The sequence below is a fragment of the Xyrauchen texanus genome, chromosome 36, assembly GCF_025860055.1.
Source record: "Xyrauchen texanus isolate HMW12.3.18 chromosome 36, RBS_HiC_50CHRs, whole genome shotgun sequence".
NCBI lineage: Eukaryota > Metazoa > Chordata > Actinopteri > Cypriniformes > Catostomidae > Xyrauchen > Xyrauchen texanus.
The window spans coordinates 10,251,417-10,271,984 of NC_068311.1; the positions used below are offsets into that span (position 1 = coordinate 10,251,417).

Below are 20,568 nucleotides of genomic sequence, written 5' to 3' on the forward strand. Positions count from 1 at the left end.
TACTTTTTAGCATTTTAAGAGACTAAATCTTTTAATGCTTTATTTGCTATGCAACTCAAATTATGACTCTCTTCAGCAATATTCATACCAAATCATTCATGTTCTCTACATTTAATGACTGGCTCGTGTTGTAATTGGATCTTATCAGTGGCAGTCATCAGTGTTATGAGATGACTTTGTCCTGAATCACTTAATGATCAGAAAATAATAAAGTGTATCCTTCAATAACAAAGAACTACAACAAACACAAAATAGCACTGCTAAAGTGAGCTTGACTGGCAGAGTAATTACATGGGAAAGAATGTACAATCACTGAGCTTTTAAGTAGGAAGAACAGTATACCTACTTATTTATGTGAATATCTAATCAGCCAATCGTGCAGCAGCAGTGCAGTGCATAAAATCAGGCAGATTTGTGTCAGGAGCTTCAGTTTATGTTCATATCAACCATCAGAATGAGGAAAAAAATGTGATCTCAGTGATTTTGACCATGGAATGATTGTTGGTGCCAGATGGGCTGGTTTGAGTATTTCTGTAACTGCTGATCTCCTGTGATTTTTATGCACAACAGTCTCTAGAGTTTATTAAGAATGGCAGGGTTGTGGACTCGAGTCATTGATAACTTGCAACTTAACTCGACCAAACAAAAGAAGACTTGCCACTCAACTTAGACTTTGACAACAATGACTTGACACTTGACTTGGACTCGGAAATTCTTTATACCTTCTAAAACCAAAGTTTCGAGTTGTACATTTAAAAATGTTCAGCAAAACAACTATTAATTTCACCAATAAACAATTTGTTCATCATGCTCCTCCATGCCCAAGCAGAGGACTGGTAGGTGATCCGGAGCTTGCTACCCCAGGAGGGGTCTGCCGCTGCAACCCCGCACACTGCGACCACCCGGCCCATGTTCCACTGGTCAAGATGGGCCCCCAGAACGATCCAAAGGCTTTCCTGGAGCTCTTCGAGCAGACGGCAGGGGCATGCAGTTGGCCGAGCACCCATTGTCCGGGAAGGCCCAGCTCGCAGCGCAGCAGTTACCAGCAGAGAACCTCCTGTGTATGTCAATCTAAAGAAAGCCATCATGCAACGGGTCGGCCGGACACTAAAACAACAGCGCCAACGCTTAAGTTCTTTGAACTGAGCACGGCCACCCCTTTGCCTTCACCCAACACCTCGCCCCTGCCTCCTATCTCCGGCAGGAAATGACGGTTCCGGGTACAACTCCCTCGGACCGCCGGACGGGGCCTACGGCAAAGAGAGAAACATTACTTTCTGTTTTACATTTATCAAATAAATGGCATCTTAAACTTCACTCAAGAGTAATAGACGCATCATATGTCCTCAGCTGACAGTTTCATTGAATTCTACCAGCTTAACACCAGTTTCATGTACAACAGTAAAGAGAAGACTCAGGGGTGCAGGCCTTATGCGAAGAATTGCAAATAAATAGACACTTTAGAATCAGAAAAACAAAAAGAAAATGTTAGAGTGGGCAAAGTAACACAGACATTGGACAACAGATAATTGGAAAAGAGTGTTACGGATCTTAACCCCATTGAACTTTTGTGGGATCAGCTAGACTGTAAGGTGCTTGAGAAGTGAAAAGGAGAAAGTTTTACAGGGAGTTTAGACATTTCAAAGTCTCAAACCAGAATAAGGACTCATTATTAAAAAAACTATTGTAACCATTTAAGCTTGATAGCCCCATTCATAATGTCAAAGTCAATCATCTTAAAACCACTTCTTCATAATCTTTAATCATATCACTTTTAAGTATATAATGACTTTTAATTGTCCATATAAAATCAAAAAACAATTTATTTATTTATTTTTTATCTTTTTAGCAGAAGCTGCTAGTGAGAAACACGGATAAATGAATCTAGATAGACTCACTACTTTCGTCAATATCATTCTTCCGAATATCGTTATGTCTCTCTGCAATTAATTTACATTTCTCTACATTTTTTATAAGAATATTTTTTTTCTGAATTATCCACAGATTTAGATATCCAGATACCTAAATATGTAACATCGTTTTTAACCGGGATATTATACAATGTTCTATTAGGATGATCATGGATGGCCAATAACTCACATTTTGAGAAATTAAGCTTTTGAGAAAATCTTAGTGCTAGGGGTATTTGCTGTATAAAGAGTAGTGTCATCAGCAAACTGACTGACAATAAATGTATTCCCTTCTAAATTAATGCCAGATATGTTGCCCATTTCCGGAAGTCTGTTGTGATTGAATGTCTGTTATAAGAGGATTCATGACAAGTTCAACTTCACCTTTAGACATGGCTTCACCAACTGACCCACTGCATTGGAGTCATTGTTTGAGTGAGCAAAAGCAGCAGATGAGATTAGATAGAGCGGGAAACTTTGGGGAATTGTCAATGTATTTAGAGACGTTGTGTGTGATGAAAAGTCCCAAAGCAAAATATGTGTATTCTTTGTTGAAGGACTGGTTTTGTCATGTAAAATCCTCCTACTCCCCTACTTTATTCTACTTATTTGTTTGTAATTTATTGTTTGGTCGGTTGTGGAGAATATGATGTGTAAATTGAATTGTAATTTCAGTCTTTGTTTGTAAATCTTTCAGGTATGACTGCCTTTCTGTTGATGTTCATACAAGAATTAAAAAAAATATATATAATAAAAAAACCGAAAAGGGTAAGTAACCAATGACATTTTAGTTTACAATCAAAAGAGCAAAGCCCACCCCACGACTGCCAAAATTAAAAGTGTTTGAGCGAGCAAAAGCAGCAGATGAGATTAGATAGAGCGGGAGACTGGGGAATTGTCTTGCGCGTGCGACATCTTGTATTGTGCGCGCAGGAGATGTCATGCGCGCGCGGGATCTTCCAGTTTCCTTGTGCGGCAATGAACTACTGTGCGCAAGTGTCAATAATGCGCGCGAGGGTTTAAAGCGCGAGTTCTTCCTTTTTCCTCGCGCGGCTTTACTCTATCGAAGCTCTGACCTCTGGTTTTTATTCTTCACAGAGACCGACATAGATACTTCAATTATTGACTCAACAGCATTATGAATTAATTTCTTGCATAGCCCATTGTTTAATCCAGGAGGCTATCTGTGTTTTGTGTGTGTATGCTTTTTTGTGAATTTGTCCCCCAGATGCCTTATTCTTTCTCCAAATTTGTATTTTCAAACCACGGCTGGCTTGACCGCAGTGCGACACTGATGGCAGCAGCAGCAGCGGCGGGAAACTGTAATGGGCGTGGCCAACCGGTCACTTCAATCGAGGGTGACCAATAGAAAAAGGCCTTTCATCTGGTTGTTAGAGACCGCCCACTGAGGTACAGCTTTACGCGCAAGCAAAACTTTTCAACTCGCAAGCAAAATATTTACAGCGGTAAAAAAGACAGCAGAAAAGAGAGCAAAATGTGTGGGTTTGTGATGAAAAGTTTTTGAAGTGCACAAAAAAAAAAAAAGTTTTCAAAAGATTACACGCACTGCAAATAATTTTGTTATCAACTTCTTTATTTTTGAGCATTTAGAAGACTTTTTTGCACTCTTTTATTTTTTTTAATTACAAAATAATAAATTTTACTCTCAAACACAGTATGTTTGATTGAATAATAAAGACACAAAGGAAACTCCATAGACAATCACTATCAGGATGTTGTAAGTCTGTACACATCATACTGTCAAAGCAAAAAGTTTTTTTCTATATTCCCCCTCAGTAAAACTCTCACATCATGTTTTCTAACCACGTAGGTTGGTCCTAGCCTGTATAGGAGTGAAAAACGACCATATTATGTTCAATTTCCAGCTAAAAGCAAGAATGTCTTTGGGCAGACTACCAAAAAAGTAAACATATTTTTTCAATAAGAAGAGGGTGCGTTTTTGGACATGCCGATTTATAATCCAGGAGAAAAAGGTAGGGCTATTTTGTCTCTCTGTATAAACACACACATTATACAGTGTCAAGAAAAAGTATGCGAACCCTTTGGAATTAGCTGGTTTTCTACATTAATGGTGATCAATTGTGATCTCATCTTCATCAAAATCACACAAGTATAGACAAACACAATGTGCTTAAGCACACAAACAATTATAATCTTTCTTGTCTTTATTGTATGCATCCCATTAAACAGTCACAGTGATAAAGTGATTCCAGATAAAGTAAGTGAACCCTTGAACTGGTCGATCCTCCATTGGCAGCAATAACCTCAACCAAGCGTTTCCGGTAGCTGCGGATTAGACCTGCACAACATTTAGAAGGAATTCTGGACCATTCTTCCTTATAGAACTGCTTCAGCTCAGCCATATTCTTAGTCTGGTGTGAACAGCTCCTGAGGTCATTCCATAGCAACTCATTGGGTTAAATTCTGGACTCTGACTGAGCCACTTCAAAAGATGGATTTTTAAAAAAAAAATTCTTGAAGCAATTCTGTAGTGGATTGACTTTTATGTTAAAGGTAATTGTCGTGCTGCATCACTCATATTCTACTGAGCTTCAGTTGGAGCACAGCAGCCCAAACATTGTCCTTTAGGATATCTTGATAAACTTGGGAATTAATTTTTCCCTCAATGATGGCAAGTGTTCCAGGCCTCAAAGCAGCCCCAAATCATAATGCTCCCTTCACCGTACTTCACCGCATGCTGCAATGTTTTTGTTGGAAAGAAGCAGCTTCCTTTGTGGTGTCCTGCCATGGATAACATGCCTGTTTAATGTGTTCCGTATAGTAGACTCATGAACAGAGATATTAACCAATTTCAATGATTCCTTCAAGTCTTTAACTTTCACTTTATGGTTCTTTTTTTTACCTCATTAAGCATTCTGCAGTGTCCTTTGACTCATTTTGGCTGGAAGGCCACTTCTAGGGAAAGTAGCCACAGTACAAAATCGTCTCCAATCTCAGACAGTTTGTTTAACTGTGGACAGATGAATATCTAAGCTCTTTAATATAACTTTATAACTCTTTCGATCTTTATGCAAAGTAAAAATTCTTGATCATAGGTCTTCTGAGATCTCTTTTTTGCGAGGTATTGTCCACATCAGCAGATGCTTCTTGTGAATAGCAAACTTAAAATTCCTGACTCCAATTAACTTTTGTTGATGTCATTAACCAAGGTTCATATATGTTTTCCAAAATACACTGTGAACCTTTGAATGGTGTAATCAATATGTTCATCTAATAACATAGATGAAGATCATACCAGAGTTTAAGACAAATTTTATGAATAATTCAGGTAATTAAAATGGGTTCACATACTTTTTCTTGCCACTGTTACTTTCTTACATTAATTTAAAAAATATATTCCACTTAATTCCATCATGCACTGTAGTTTAGTTGATCTTCAATTTGTTTGTTTTAAGTCAAATATAGAATCTTCACCCTAGACAATTTCATGCTGCCCATAACTAATAAAATCCACATTCAAATAACTACATTTATGGATATTGTATATGAAGAAATGCAAATAATAATAATATGAATAATTACCAGGAATGAAAAGGGGATTGTCTTTTACAGAACTGCAAATGTTTGATCATGTTATGATTTCTGAACAAATCATGGAAAAAGTATAATTATTCCAGATGTAGAGCTGTAAGTTTAATAAACAGTTTTGCATAAACATATGCATACATATACCATATTTACATGTGTACAGTTCTGTACACTGGACAATTTAAAACAACATTACCGTGATTACAATATGGAGGACAGCTACGCTCAAGAATCTTTTCGTTTCATTTATCAATACTTTTAGGGCAGGCCACTGGCATATCAGTGGGTCATTCTCAAGTCACCCTGAGACTAACACAACATTGGAATTTGAGGTCAAGGAATATGGTATGTGCTAAGAAAACACAGGTGTCTGTTATCACCAGCTACTTAAAGAGATAATGTGCTTTCAGTTTTTAGGCATATTAGAATTACAAGGTATACTTTATCCACAGCAACTGAAATATGAGTTGTTGAATTTGTAACTTTAGACTCCAGAAATGTCTTTTCATTATTTATAGTTTTGCCCTCATTTGAGGTTAGGATAGAGGCACCACAGCCTTACCATACTTTAAAGAGCAAGTCCTTTCCATTCAGTATCTCTGCCAGGTATGATTACTTTATTCTGTCACAAGCTAATATGTGCCACTGTTGACTTATAACAGCTTTTACGTGTAACTGATTAGCTCTTTGTGTCCTCAGATATACTTAAGGGTGTCAATAGCATAGCACATATTCGATTTGGGCGTATTGATGGAGAGGGTGAAAGGTCATCTGTTACAGGAACTGAAAAGCAGAGAGCATTAAGTTAATAATTTGAAGTAATAAATAAATAGTAAAAGAAAAAAAAAATGTCAGGATACCAAAAATAAACTTAAACCCTATGACTGTTGAGAAAGAAGAAGAACAAAATATAGAAAAAAGAGAAGAATATAGGCCTTGTTGTCAGTATGCATGGATTCTGCAATGTTGTATTCTGTAAATAGGTTGAGGAGTGCACTCCAAAAATGGCAGTAAGGACTGAGGAGTTACAGAAAGCACAGGCCACCTAGAGGGATATTATCTTTACATTGCTGTCACAGTATTGGAAAAAGCAAGTGAGTGATCAAAAGTAGAACAAAAAATAGCATTACAAGTCTTTTTATACATAGCACTTGTACATACTAATACATACAAATACATACTATTTCAAGTTTCATTTTTAAAAGTTCATAAAGTAATATAACCATATGGTCATTAAAATGTCAACATGACTGTTTGACTTTGTCTAATGCAGGTAGAATCTGAAGGAAGCAGAGAGTTCTTCTGTGAAGATTGTGACTTCACCTTATGTCACTGATCTGTCAAAGACCAAGCAGTATTTCATGCTTGGCAGAGGTGGGTAGTAACGCACTACATTTACTCCATTACGTTTACTTGAGTAACTTTTTTTGGGGAAAAAATACATTTAGAGTAGGTTTAAAAGTGGTTACTAATGAAAAAAATTACTTTGTTACAAAAAGCGGCATTCCTGTTTTTATATTACTGGGTTTAATTTTAATTAATGCGTAATTTATTGAGCGATTATTGAATGGGACTTTTACGACAGCGGAAGTTCACACTGTCACATACTGTCACTCATTCCGAATCCATCACTGCTGCAGCATCTAGCTCTTCTAAGTGAAACACTTTCTTCACTCAGTTTCATCATGCAATGCCTTAATTTAACAAGACAAGTGGATATTTCATGATTAAAATTGAATTGCTCCAACTTATGGCAGCACATTGAGGTAAGTTGTGGCTCTAAGGATAATGTAGGCTTTTCTATGTCATGGTGATGGTCATTTTAGATTCTGTAAATATGGGCTCTTGTGACATCAGTTTTTATGTGTACATTTTTAAATCTGCAGCAATATATCAGTGCGCTTTGTCCCTCATCCCGCATGTCATAAGCAGTGTTTACACATTTACCCCATGCCCTTGCAGGGGTACAGGAAACTATCTCAGCTACTTTGAGCTGATTAACTGAATAAACCATGTAAACATCCAAGTTAAGTGTAAATGCTTTTTGCTCTGCCGATCGCGTTATTGATAACTGGAGGGTGTACGCATTTCTGCTGTGATAGATGTGTGGGTGGGAGGCGATCATATGGCAAAAAAGTGTACTGCGACCGGGGTTGGTGCCATACAAAGGCTGCGTACTCTGCGTTTAGGGAGCGGCAGTACTGCTGTACAGAACTAACGATCTAAATTCTTTTGACACTGCAAACTGTAACTACACTGAACTAAGAACTAAAAGCTATGAAATTGCGAAGGTAGGCATTAATAAAGAATGATCTTGCTTTTATTTTATATTTCAGCATAATATATAATGTCCCTGTGGGACATTGTTCAAGTTTTCACAGTAATAATTACTAGAAAGTTTTCCAAACCTCTATTCTTATATATATTGATCAATTCAATACAATTGAGCTCTTAAAGGAATAGTTCACCCAAAAATTCTAACGATCTCATAATTTACTCACCCTTCATGCCATGAAAGTTTCAGCTCTGTATGTCCATACAGTACAAGTAAATGGGTACCAACATTTATTTTGAAAATATTTTGACACCTATTTTTGAATCAGGTCTCTCCATGTGTCCATGTTACTCTAAATCAACTAATTATAACTTTGGAAGTTATTTGCTGAAGGGAGTAACCAGGAGATAATTCATAGTGATTGTAGTGATTAATGATGGCAGATGACAGTTAATGCTGTAGAAGGCAGATATCTTAGTTTGGAAGTGGAGCATCAGATTTTACAGCCAGGTCAAAACCTGAAAGCCAAATTACATGACATTACACCAAATGCAGCAAGACCCACTTTAATTTATTACATGGTAGGAACAGCTTAATTCTGCATATAGTATGATTATTTTGTAGTTGGACACATCCAACACTGAACTTACTATTGTTACTATTGAACTTTGTTTTCAGGTTGCTTTTATTGCCTTAAATCTTCTACAGGTTTTGCGTAAGGGAAGATTCCTGGAAGTGAGAATGGTGCAAAGAACTAAAATCTGTCACAAACTGTCACTGTGCCTTTCACAGTGGATATGGTTCCTTCTTTTCGCCTTGTTGCTTACTATTTTATAGACAATCTTCAAAAAATAGTGTCTGACTATGTGTGAGTTGATATGGAAGATGTCTGCAAAGGAAAGGTACATTTGGGATGAATTATAACTTAGAATCACAATACAGCTTTTTTTTTTTAAGTTCCATGTTGAGCACATGTTAAATTAGATCATCAGAATGTTAAGTTTAGTGTTTTTCCTTTAAGGCAAAATGCATGTTTATGTCCTTTTTGTGAATATAGAAATTGTTCCATTTCCTGATCTAAAACCTGCAGCATTACCTATTTGAGGAAATGGTCAAAATAGATCCAAACAGCAAGGTGGCTTTTGCAGCAGTGGACTCAGCCGTTTACATTCTGAACAAAAACAAATTGAGCCCTCAAAAGGTTACACATCACGCAAAAACCAGCTCATTTATTAAAGACCCTATGAAATGAAAATTGGAAGGTTTGTGGATTTTAGTCCAAAAAGACCAGCTTAACCAGCATGCAATTCCCATGCTGTTCTAGGCTGGTTTATGATGGCTAATGCTGGTTTGGTGTTGGTCTAAGTAGACCAGCATAGCCATGATTTACACCAGCAAAACCTAGCTCTTGCAGCTGGTTAAGCTAGTTTAAAAGCCAGGTGGGGACACCAGCTTTTCGTTCGAGTATTTAACATTAAAGGATGACACCGTAATTTATTATTTGGTTAGAAATAAAAATGCCCCTAAAAGGCATAAAATGCCCCTGTAAAATCTTATTCAGGGAGCAAATATTGCTCATAATGAAATAGTTAATTTCTGACCCTGCTATTGGCTGTTTAAAAAAAGAGATGAGCCCTTTGATATGTCTCACCCCAACTTCAAGTTTCGTTAGGAAATATGTCAACAAAGGAGAGAAAACTATGATGTCAATGCATTTCATGGGGTCTTAAAAGTGCACGTTACCTGTTCAGTGAAAGTATGACTGCAGATAATGGATATCATTTGGTCTCACCCACAGATGTTCGAGTACATGAACTCCTATGACCAAGCCTGCTCTGTAGAAGTTGAAGAGGACTCCAGTTCTCATAACTTCTTGGAAGGGTTTTCTTGGCCTTTAGCTGGATTGATTGTACAACATACTAATGTGAATTCAAGCAAGCAATCCAGTGAGCATTGAAGCCAGTGTAGCATATAAAAAAGAATATATAGATAATTAATTATTTAATTATTTGTTTAGATTTTGGCCTGCTCAGAGTTTAATGTATGCTTTATTAAAGGGATAGTTCACCCAAAAATGAAAAATCCCATAATTTACTCACCCTCATGCCATCTAAGATATGACTTTCTTCTGCTGAACACAAATGAAGATTTATAGGAGAATATCTCAGCTCTGTAAGTCCATACAATGCAAGTGAATGGTGATCAGGCCTTTGAAGCTCCAAAAAGGAGATAAAGTCATTGTAAACATATTCCATCTGACAAGTGATTTAATCAATGTCTTCTGAAGCAATCCAGTTGCTTTTAGGTGAGAACAGACCAAAATGTAACTTCTTTTTTTCTTATAACTTGACATCTGCAGTCTCCTTGACGATCATGATTTCAAGTTTGATTATTGAAATAACATCTGTAATGTTTTGATTGGTTTCGTCTTTAGAGTGACCACCTGCTTGTTTCAGATTGTGCAGTCGTACAGATCTATGGAGAAGGACGTATCACATTGCAAACTTTTTCATCTTAGTGTTACTGTGAAAGGAGAACTATTACAGTTTGTAAAATATCATGAGATAGCTGCAGTGGATTGCATTTTATAAATCAAATAGCAGCATCAGAGGACAGGCAAAGTCAAATCCAAAAATGAATTCAATTTAGTAGACAAATCAAAAACCATAATCTAAAAGAGTAAAATGTAACAAAGCAGGCAAGAGTTCAAGAATGATTAGACTATGACAAGCCAATCCAAACTGGACCGGTGAGTCTTAGCTAGGTTAATGCGGGTAGAGTTCAATGAAGCCGTCATCTGAGGAAATGTGAGGCATCTATTTCTCAAACTAGAGACTCTGATGTACTTATCCTCTTGTTTAGCTGGCCTTCCACATCTCTTTCTGTCCTTGTTAGAGCCAGTTGTCTTTTTCTTTGAAGACTGTAGTGTACACCTTTGTATGAAATCTTCAGTCTTTTGGCAATTTCAAGCATTGTATAGCCTTTATTCCTCAAAACAATGATTGACTGATGAGTTTCTAGCAAAAGCTGTTTCTTTTTTGTCATTTTTCCCCTAATATTGACCTTAATACATGCCAGTCTATTGCATACTGTGACGACTCAAAAACAAACACAAAGACAATGTTAAACTTAATTTAACAAACCAAACACAAACTTTCAGCTGTGTTTATACATATACATACATATATACTATTATTTTATTTATTTATTTATCTACAGAATGCAAAGGGCACAGATTACATTGATCATTATGATGTCCACCATAATAATGTCCTTCTTTATTTTGCAAAGGTAATGAAAGTCTGGCTCTGTTATGATTACCACTTTAAATGTACCACTTTGTTATGCTAAATATTGGGCAGAAAGATGTTAAAAGTCCATGTCAACAGTTCACAGAAAAAGAGGAGTGTCTTCAGTTTGGTGCTGACCAGGTTGTTCCCATGGACCTCGTCCAACCAGCTGCTGCTGTCATCTATGACTAATAGTCCATGTCATTAAACACTATGCTTTTATTGATTTTTAACACTTAATATAATTTACCATCATCATGCTATGACATGTTACACAGAGAGAAGATGTGGTATATTCTATATAGCCCCTCAGAAAACAATTCCTTTAACTCTACGCTTCTGTTTCCTATCATTTATGAGATAGAATTGTTAACTTGAGCACAGATGGTGTCTTTTAAGTACTACACAACATTTATCTCTGATGTTCTTCACGCTGGTAAATTTGAACTTTTCAGTATTTTTAAACTTTTTAAATAAAATATTATAGCTGTACACTAAAACTTGTATGGATGAATATATCAACACTGCTGTTCCTTTAAAGGGGAGGACTTCGGCATCCAGGAAGACGCCACATGCCAGATGATAATGCACTTGTCTTGTGATGAATTTGAGCTGCAAAATGAGTCGAGGTATCTGTTCATGTGTCAGGACGATGCCATCTCAATTTTGAATAACACCGGACAACAGTAAGACTTGAAATCAGACGTATTATAGAAAACAAATTCAAAAGCACTGAAATTGCTTTGATAAGTTTGATTATTTTTAACACGTTCTTTCTCATCTTTCTAAAGGTTCAGGTATATGTTGAACAATGACATGTGGATTGAGAAGATACCAGATGAGAGGAAATGCAGGGCAACCAAAAGTCACTCTGCCTGCAGTCTTCTTCATGGATTTATGGAACAACACAACATAAGAAAAAATAACCAGGTATAACATCAGTATTTGGCTTGGTAAATCATGTGCTTTTATTTCTAGTGCATTCTGACATATAAAGAGACTGTTACATTTGGATACATTGGAAACAAGAGTCTGAAGCATTTTAATTTGGATTTTAATATGGAAGGTTCTGAATATTGGCAATACAGTTGATTCACTCTATCCTTCATTCTATTATATAGAGGAAATTCAAATGGGAAGAACTTTATTACAATAATCCCAGATATTAAATCTATTTGACTGGCCTTAACCATCACATTTTCAATATCCCTGGTTGCCCACAATTGAATTTTCTTTTAGGGGAAATTTTAGAAATGATAAATTACATGTATGAGGAATATTTGAGAGAGAATTGTTGCAATTTAAATACTAGATTTAAAATGCTTCACATTTCCTCTTGTGGTTATACACTGAACAGATGTATTACAGAATACTGTATTTAGTGGCTTAAAACAGTGGCTTTAATATCACTTGTGCACATTGTCAACTAAATATAAACAAATGTTCTCGTGATTTTTCTATTGTGTAACCTAGTAGTGTAACATTTGGGCCCACAAGGATCAAACTGTGATATCTCAATACTTTATTTTCTTTCTTTCTTTTTTCTTTTTTTTTAAAACAAGCAAAAAAACAAACAAAAAAAAACTAGTACCCTGCAATTGTCATGACCTGTCTTGAATTTGGCAACTTCAAACACAGCAGTGACTATTTCTTACAGAATGCATTTTTGATGTTAAAAAACTAGACAATGCAGGTGTCTTTAAACACATTTTTTAAAGTTTTATTTTTTTTAAATGTAAACAGCATCTTAAAAATGTGCGGGATGCGGCACGACCATTAAAGACATCCAAAAAAACAGTAAAAAAAATATAAAAAAAAACAGCACAAAAAAGTGTTCGGTGTGAACGGCCCCTTATACTTCACATTCCCTCATAATTTTCAGCATCTTGATATGACAGACCCATGTTGGTGGATGTCGTGTGCATGAAATATCTCGTACTTCATTACACAGCTTTGAACATGTCATCATTCCTTGATTTTGCCAATAAACAAAACACTTTAACTTAGAAAAATAACTTGTACATTAAAGTATTGTGTACAAAATAAATTAACTTGCTTTTTAACCTTTTTATATGAAAGAGCATGCATTATACAAATTGTGCTGTTGTGGAAATTGATATGTAGGAGCTATAGAAAGCAGAGGCACAATTAACTTACAAGCAGCTCTAATAAAGGCAGTAAAGCACATTGACAGCTGGGTCACTTTAATATTGAGCTTTAGCGCACTAAAGGCGGGCGTACACGATGTGATTTTCGGCTGTCGTGCAAGCTCCCGACCGAATCTTTCCAGTCGGGAGAGATCGCGTGGAAATCAATTCACTTGATGGGATCTTCTGTGGTCGCGGCTCACATCGTGTCAGAGGAATTACGAGTGGAGCCGAGGGGCTTCCGAGCACCCATGACCTCACGATAATTTTTTTTAACTGTTTGAAAACATTCTGGATGATTTGGCTCCCTACCTGAATTTGGCTAATCAGGAGAATCAATGAAATCTGAGAGAAATGGTCTTGTTAAAACTGTATTTTCCCAAATTATTCACGACCACATCACTGGGAAGGCTTCTACAGAAATGCCATGCTGTTCTCTGGTCTTCAAACAAATCAAATCACTCTGACGGACAGTTTTACCATTTCTGTCATGGTCTATTTTTATTTATCATACTTGCATTCGTTTCAGTTCTAGGGTGAAACTTAGGGGGTATATCATCTGTTACAATTGTATATACACGATAGTGGATATGTGTTAGAAGATTTTTTTTTAACTCTTCAAGTGCATGTCTAGTGAAACAAAGGTCTTCCAAGTTGAAAGTTCAACCTGTTAATCAACTACTGTGCTAAAACAAGATTTTTAAACTTTGCAGTGTGCGGCTTTAAAGTGCATTCCCATGGACAAGACCTCATGGATCTTCTTCAGAATATCTCCTATCAACATGCAAGCAGTGGCAGAGATAAGAAGGCTGTAACCTACATCTAAAGCTGAATAATACAGGTAGCCAACTCCACTAAAATAACTCTGAATTCTGGACTAAACGTCATGCTTGCACTTAAATTAAATCCAAGTATAAGCGACAGAAACATGCATGAATTTTCTGCACTTTCTTTGTAATTTTGTACATTGTGTGCTCTTAATTTTCATGCAGTAACTGGCAGCAACACACTGATGTTATGATTGATGCATGCAGTTATAAAAACACACAGCCTCCCTTCGAATTCTGAATCTGTCAAATGTTAGACAGTATCCTTTTTTTTTTATCTGCAGATGAGTTTTCAGCTAATGCAGCCCCCATGCCAGTATTTCATTTTATTTCTAAATCGCAAGCTACGAGGAATTGCAATGTCCTCCTCTGGCTTTATGTCTTATAATGATAAATAGCGTGAAAATTGATGGGATTACTCCGGAATTCCCCAGGTCGTGAAGTCGTGTCGTGTACGATTGGACCTGTACGGTGTTCAGATAAACTGACTCATAAATTGTGCAAGGGCTCACAACCTCCCGAGTGTCAGAACTTGCACCGTGTACGCCCAGCCTAAGAGAGAGTGGATTTCTGAAACCATATTACAGCAAACCAATGGCAATCAAATTTACACCACATGATACAAATGCATACACATGTGCAACTAGTCAATGCACATATAGTTCTGCAGTTCATTCAAAAGCTAATGCATTAACAAGTTGACCAAAAAACATTTATAGACAGCAATTTTGTTCCCTGCAATTGAAATACTTGTTTAATGTAATAGGCGGGATAACCAAGCAGCTTGACATTTTGGAAAAACAGTACAAAATAATTTGTACTTTAAAAATGTATGTATAGCTGCCCTCTTAGGACGCCTACACACTAGAGAAAGCTCAGACAGTGCATTTGACAGTAGTGTCTAGAAGGTAGAAGACCTCCATCTGTGGAAATCTTGTGACAGTCGCAACTAGGGTTAAGAACGATAAGGTTAGGTTTACAGGTAATGTTAGGGTTAAGAACGATAAGGTTAGGTTTACAGGTAATGTTAGGGTTAAGAACGATAAGGTTAGGTTTACAGGCAATGTTAGGGTTAAGAATGATAAGGTTAGGTTTACAGGTAATGTTAGGGTTAAGAACGATAAGGTTAGGTTTACAGGTAATGTTAGGGTTAAGAACGATAAGGTTAGGTTTACAGGTAATGTTAGGGTTAAGAACGATAAGGTTAGGTTTACAGGTAATGTTAGGGTTAAGAACGATAAGGTTAGGTTTACAGGTAATGTTAGGGTTAAGAACGATAAGGTTAGGTTTACAGGTAATGTTAGGGTTAAGAACGATAAGGTTAGGTTTACAGGTAATGTTAGGGTTAGGTTTACAGGTAATGTTAGGGTTAAGAACGATAAGGTTAGGTTTACAGGTAATGTTAGGGTTAGGTTTACAGGTAATGTTAGGGTTAAGAACGATAAGGTTAGGTTTACAGGTAATGTTAGGGTTAAGAACGATAAGGTTAGGTTTACAGGCAATGTTAGGGTTAAGAACGATAAGGTTAGGTTTACAGGCAATGTTAGGGTTAAGAACGATAAGGTTAGGTTTACAGGCAATGTTAGGGTTAAGAACGATAAGGTTAGGTTTACAGGTAATGTTAGGGTTAAGAACAATAAGGTTAGGTTTACAGGTAATGTTAGGGTTAAGAACATTAAGGTTAGGTTTAGGATTATTTTTATGGAGGTTAGGGTTAAGAATGATAAGGTTAGGTTTGGGGTAAGGGTTGAGTTAGGGGGATATCCAAATAAACACAATGAACATATTGGGCCTAATTCCTGAAACACAAAATATTTTTTGTGTAAATTGTTAGTAAAACGATTCTTAAGTTAATCCTATTCAATTCAATGGGACACATTTTATAGGAATGCATTTAAACAAATGTTCCATTAGTTTTTTCATTTCATTTTCATTTTTGCATTTTCCCAGTGTCCTTCCAACACACCATCCCCGTTAAAAGCAATGGATTTGCAGTGATCTGACAGAGAATAAACTATAGTGTGCAGGCGCCCTTAGTAACTTTTGTATGCACCGTGACCAGGTTATTACTTGTTCAATACACATTCAGTTTATAAATGAACTATTATCACAAATTAATTCAAATTGATCAAATACGGATGCAAAATTAATTAAGCCCTGGGTTCGTTCACATCAGGTTAAAGCAGTCAAATGGCTGTAATTATTTCCTGGAGATTCATGTGCAAAGATTTGTGCAAACGAAAAACATGAAATGCAAAAGAAGACATTTGGACCTTATTTGCTAAACCTTCCATGGTCAGTACAGATGAGTCCTTACTGCAGGTATCGATACATTTTGAAACAGTGGTTTCCAGAGTCTGCCACAGCCACATGGCCATCAGAAGTGAGAGCGAGACCCTGTGGACCGTACAGAGGATCTGCCGTTGTGTTTATGTATGACAGAAAGGAGCCAGAACTGTCAAACACCTAAAAGAAAAAAATAAAACATTGGTTTAAAATATCTTCGGAGGTGTATGTCACTTTACTAATTTATTGTTAATGTTTTTCTAATAAAGTTTCATATACAGTGGCTCCCAAAATAATATTTGGACAAATATATACTCACTGAGTACTTATTAGGAACACCTGCACACCTACTTATTCGTGCAATTATCTTACCAGCCACTCGTTCGGCAGCAGTGCAATGCCTACAATCATGCAGATGTGGGTCAGAAGCATCAGTTAATGTTCACATCAATCATCAGAATGGGGAAAAATGTGATCTCTGTTAGTGCTAGACAGGCTGGTTTGAGTATTTATGTAACTGCTGATCTCCTGGAATTTTCATGGACAACAATCCCTAGAGTTTACTCAGAATGTAGCCAAAAACAAAAAACATCCAGTGAGCGGCAGTTCTGCGGACGGAAACACCTGGTTGATGAGAGAGGTCAATGGAGAATGGCCAGACTGGTTCGAGCTGACAGAAAGACTTGAGCCGGATGGGTTACAACAGCAGAATACCACGTCAGGCACTTTATTAGGACCATAGTGTTCCTAATAAAGTTGGTGTATAAATGTCTCCGCATTAGATAACAATTTATCAAACCAAGTGTTATCAGCAAACAAATGATAGTATACTGTTCAAATGATGTGTAAAATGCATGGTAGAACTGTTCAAATACTTTTTGGGGCCATTGTATAAAGTGTTAAAGGAATAGTTCACCCAAAAAAAAAATTCTCTCATGATTGACTCACCTTTAAGCCATCCCAGATTTGTATGACTTTCCTTCTTCAGCAGAACTGAAGTACTGAATCACATTTCTGCTCTTTATGTCCATACAATGCAAGACAATGACGGTCCAAAAGTCATATTTTGGCAGCATAAAAGTAATCCACTCCACTCTTTTATTGCTGTTTGAAATGACCTCACTCTCACATGACGATTGTTCCTCTGTTGTTTACAAAGCTTGCACTTCTGAATTCTCGCTTGAACGTGCCATTCCGCTAATGTCCCTGATGCATCGACAGCTGGCATTACAAGTTAACAAAGTTTTAATTATCAATTTGCTTCAGAAGACATTAATTGATCAACTGGAGTCATGTGGATTAATTTTATGCTGCCTAAATATGACTTTTGGACCATCAAATATCAAGAAGTCTAATGGCACCCATTATCTTGTATTGTATGTTCAAAAAGAGCTGAAATGTGCTTATAAAAATCTTCACTTCGGTTCTGCTGAAGAAGGAAATTCATACACATCTGGGATGGCTTAAAGGTAAGTAAATCATGAGAAGATTTTCACTTTTGGGTAAAAACATTTATAGATAAAAAATTACTTGAATGTCCACATAAAATATTAAAAATATTAATAAATTTTTCCCAAACATTCTATAAAAATGTTTAACCACATTTGATATGAATTTCAGACAGAATGTTCTATAGCCCACCTGTATCCTACTGTTACCCCAGTCTGCAACAATAATATTCCCATTGCCATCAACAGCCACTCCCGTGGGGGCATTGAACTGCCCATTCCCTTCTCCATGCGAACCAAATTTAAACATGAACTCCCCATCAGCATTGTAAACCTGCAAGAACGAGAGAGGCGTGAATCAAGACAATGAAAATGACAATCCATGGATGGCAACACATTTAAAGTTAAATTGATGTGACAAATTAATTAGAGGCAGAACATCATAAAACAGGACTGCAGACCTGGCCAGTGTTTGACCATAACATGTTATGGCATGTGGAACCTGGATTAACACAGGAAGGAAAAGAGCTCACCGTACCTTAACGGAATGATTGTGGAAGTCTGTCACAACAATTTCATTCTTGTTGTTTATAGCCACAAAATGGGGACCTTATGGCCATAAAAGGAGAGAGAGAGAGAAAGAGAAACCATTACATTCAGAAAATGTTAACAGTTGTTTTGTTACAAAGGAATTATACAGTGACATAGAAGGCAATTGTTTCATGTAGCTTCTACCTACATGAAGAACAAACAATTATCTCAACATGGCTCACTTTATGTGGATAATCCATTATCTTTTAATTATTTCATGAGCAGTTTCCTTTTCTCGCCTTATCTGATGCCCCAATTAACAAATCAATAATAAACTCTCAATGGAAAACAGTTCTTCAGACCCATATTGACAATATTTACTGTAGGAATGTGTTTACATTCACATCTATGAATTTAAACGATGCTTTTATCCAAAGTGAATTACAATACTTAAGGTGTACATTTAACCAGTAGTTGTGTCCCCTGGGAATCAAACCACTGACCTTGGTGTGGCTAGTACTATGGTCTATCTTTTGAGCTGTTAAATACTTACTGAAGGCAGGGGCAGATTTACTTTGCTTCGGCTCTGTTGGTGTATTTGGAGTACCTTTTTCTGCAGAGAAACAAAAAGTGGGAGCTGATTAAAACTTAAATTAATTGTGAAACTTGTGATATGAACTAAATGCTGAACACCAGTGTGGAGAAAGAACCTGATAATAATAACAAAATAAGACATTACCTGCAAACTCTGAGGTTCCTTTCGCACCAAATTTAGTCACCAATTTGCCGTTGGATTGGAAGATGAAGACGCAGCAGGCCTTGTTATCCGCTGTAATTATATGACCATTTTTGTCCACGGCTACTCCTTTAGGACCCATCAGCCGGCCTGCCCCGATTTTATTCTGCCGGGAAACCAACCAACCGAGAAATGCAATTGAGCAACACAAATCAATTAAATCAATGTGGCAGATATTCACGGAATCCCCCAAACTAGATAACTCAGTGAAAGGTTATCTGATTGGAAAACATGAATTATTTCAAAACTTTTCCCCTTATCACTTACATGTCAATCTGGAGAGCATGACTGAAATTGGCATTTCATTGTATGTGCAAAATTTGATTTAAGTGGTTATGATTTCTGTAGCTCTGTTTTTATTTAAAAATAAATAATGTGAAAAACTGTCATTATTTTATTATAATAAATTATTATTAATTTAATATATATATATATATACACACATACATACATACATACATACATACAGTATATTTAATTTAAAAACTTATATCGTAAAAAAATGTAACTTACCTTAAACTTCCCATCAGGGGAGAAAATGCTGAGCCATCTGTTGTCATAGTCAGCCACAATAATGTCACCATTCATGTCCACTGCAACACCAGTGGGTCGCTGCAGCTGACCAGGGGAACGACCCCTGACCCCAAACTTCAGCTTGAATTGACCATCGTTGGAGAAAACCTACCAAATCACAGAATGCACCAACCATAAAAATCATTGCAAATAAAGCAGTATTTCCACCCCATGTGTTTAAGAGAACAAAGTAGTCACTTCTGAGAAAACTGGTGCAAACTAGGAATGAAAATGGAAATGAAGGCCAAAATGCAACATGGTTGAATTATTATATATTTACAAAATGCATCTATATATTTACATTAGCTGCCATTTAAATTAGAAGCCTAATTTGTGTGCCTTCCAACTCATTAGTTGGGCTTCTGTTGAATGTCTGGTATAAAAGCATTGGGAAACCACAAGAGGGTGATATAAGATTTAATGAGACGAGTCGCACATGTTCCGCAAAATAAGAGGGGTATTTTAGAGCTCCTTGCTCAGGATGCATACACTCTAAATTTACAAAACAGCCAGCGGCTGTGGCTCAGGTGGTAGAGCTGGTTGGCCACCAATCGCAGGGTTGGTGGTTCGATTCCCGGCCCACATGACCCCACATACTGAAGTGTCCTTGGGCAAGACACTGATCCCCAAGTTGCTCCCAATGGCAGGTTAGCGCCTTGCATGGCAGCTCTGCCGTCATTGGTGTGTGAATGTGTGCGAGAATGGGTGAATGAGTCACAGTGTAAATCGCTTTGAATACCGTTAAGGTTATAAGTGCAGACCACTACTTCAAGAATGAAAGTGATGTTGATGAGTTTGCAGGTTAGTGTATGAAACTGGTTTAACTGTGCAAACTGAACATTTTGAAAGTATTACGCAATTTCTCTGTATGTATTTTTGAAGAGGTTTCATTCAAGCTGTCAAACCACAAAAATA

At 36.8% G+C, this 20,568-nt stretch overlaps 1 protein-coding gene, 1 long non-coding RNA gene and 1 pseudogene across 8 annotated transcripts in view; 2 read left to right on the forward strand and 1 right to left on the reverse strand.

Annotated features, from left to right (window-relative positions):
• The first annotated feature begins 926 nt into the window (after nucleotides 1-926).
• On the forward strand, nucleotides 927-11,981 carry LOC127629481 (complement C3-like; annotated as a pseudogene).
• A 17-nt stretch (nucleotides 11,982-11,998) lies between these two features.
• LOC127629866 (uncharacterized) lies at nucleotides 11,999-15,822 on the forward strand. 6 transcript variants are annotated; one of them, XR_007968811.1, is made up of 5 exons: nucleotides 11,999-15,066; nucleotides 15,106-15,344; nucleotides 15,432-15,504; nucleotides 15,622-15,660; nucleotides 15,700-15,822. It is a non-coding gene; the product is annotated as an uncharacterized LOC127629866 (long non-coding RNA). The 6 variants fall into 6 exon arrangements; XR_007968806.1 differs by having other exon boundaries at nucleotides 15,432-15,660; XR_007968808.1 differs by having other exon boundaries at nucleotides 15,583-15,721.
• Nucleotides 15,823-16,332: 510 nt separating this feature from the next.
• Nucleotides 16,333-20,568, reverse strand: part of trim3a (tripartite motif containing 3a) — a 33,043-nt gene continuing 28,807 nt past the window's right edge. For both annotated transcript variants that reach the window (XM_052107143.1, XM_052107142.1), the window contains exons 9-14: nucleotides 19,594-19,761; nucleotides 19,024-19,186; nucleotides 18,838-18,897; nucleotides 18,292-18,362; nucleotides 17,947-18,087; nucleotides 16,333-16,485 (exon numbers count right to left, since the gene is read on the reverse strand). In XM_052107143.1, the coding sequence (XP_051963103.1) occupies nucleotides 16,333-16,485; nucleotides 17,947-18,087; nucleotides 18,292-18,362; nucleotides 18,838-18,897; nucleotides 19,024-19,186; nucleotides 19,594-19,761 (756 nt within the window). The remainder of the gene's footprint in view (nucleotides 16,486-17,946; nucleotides 18,088-18,291; nucleotides 18,363-18,837; nucleotides 18,898-19,023; nucleotides 19,187-19,593; nucleotides 19,762-20,568) is intronic.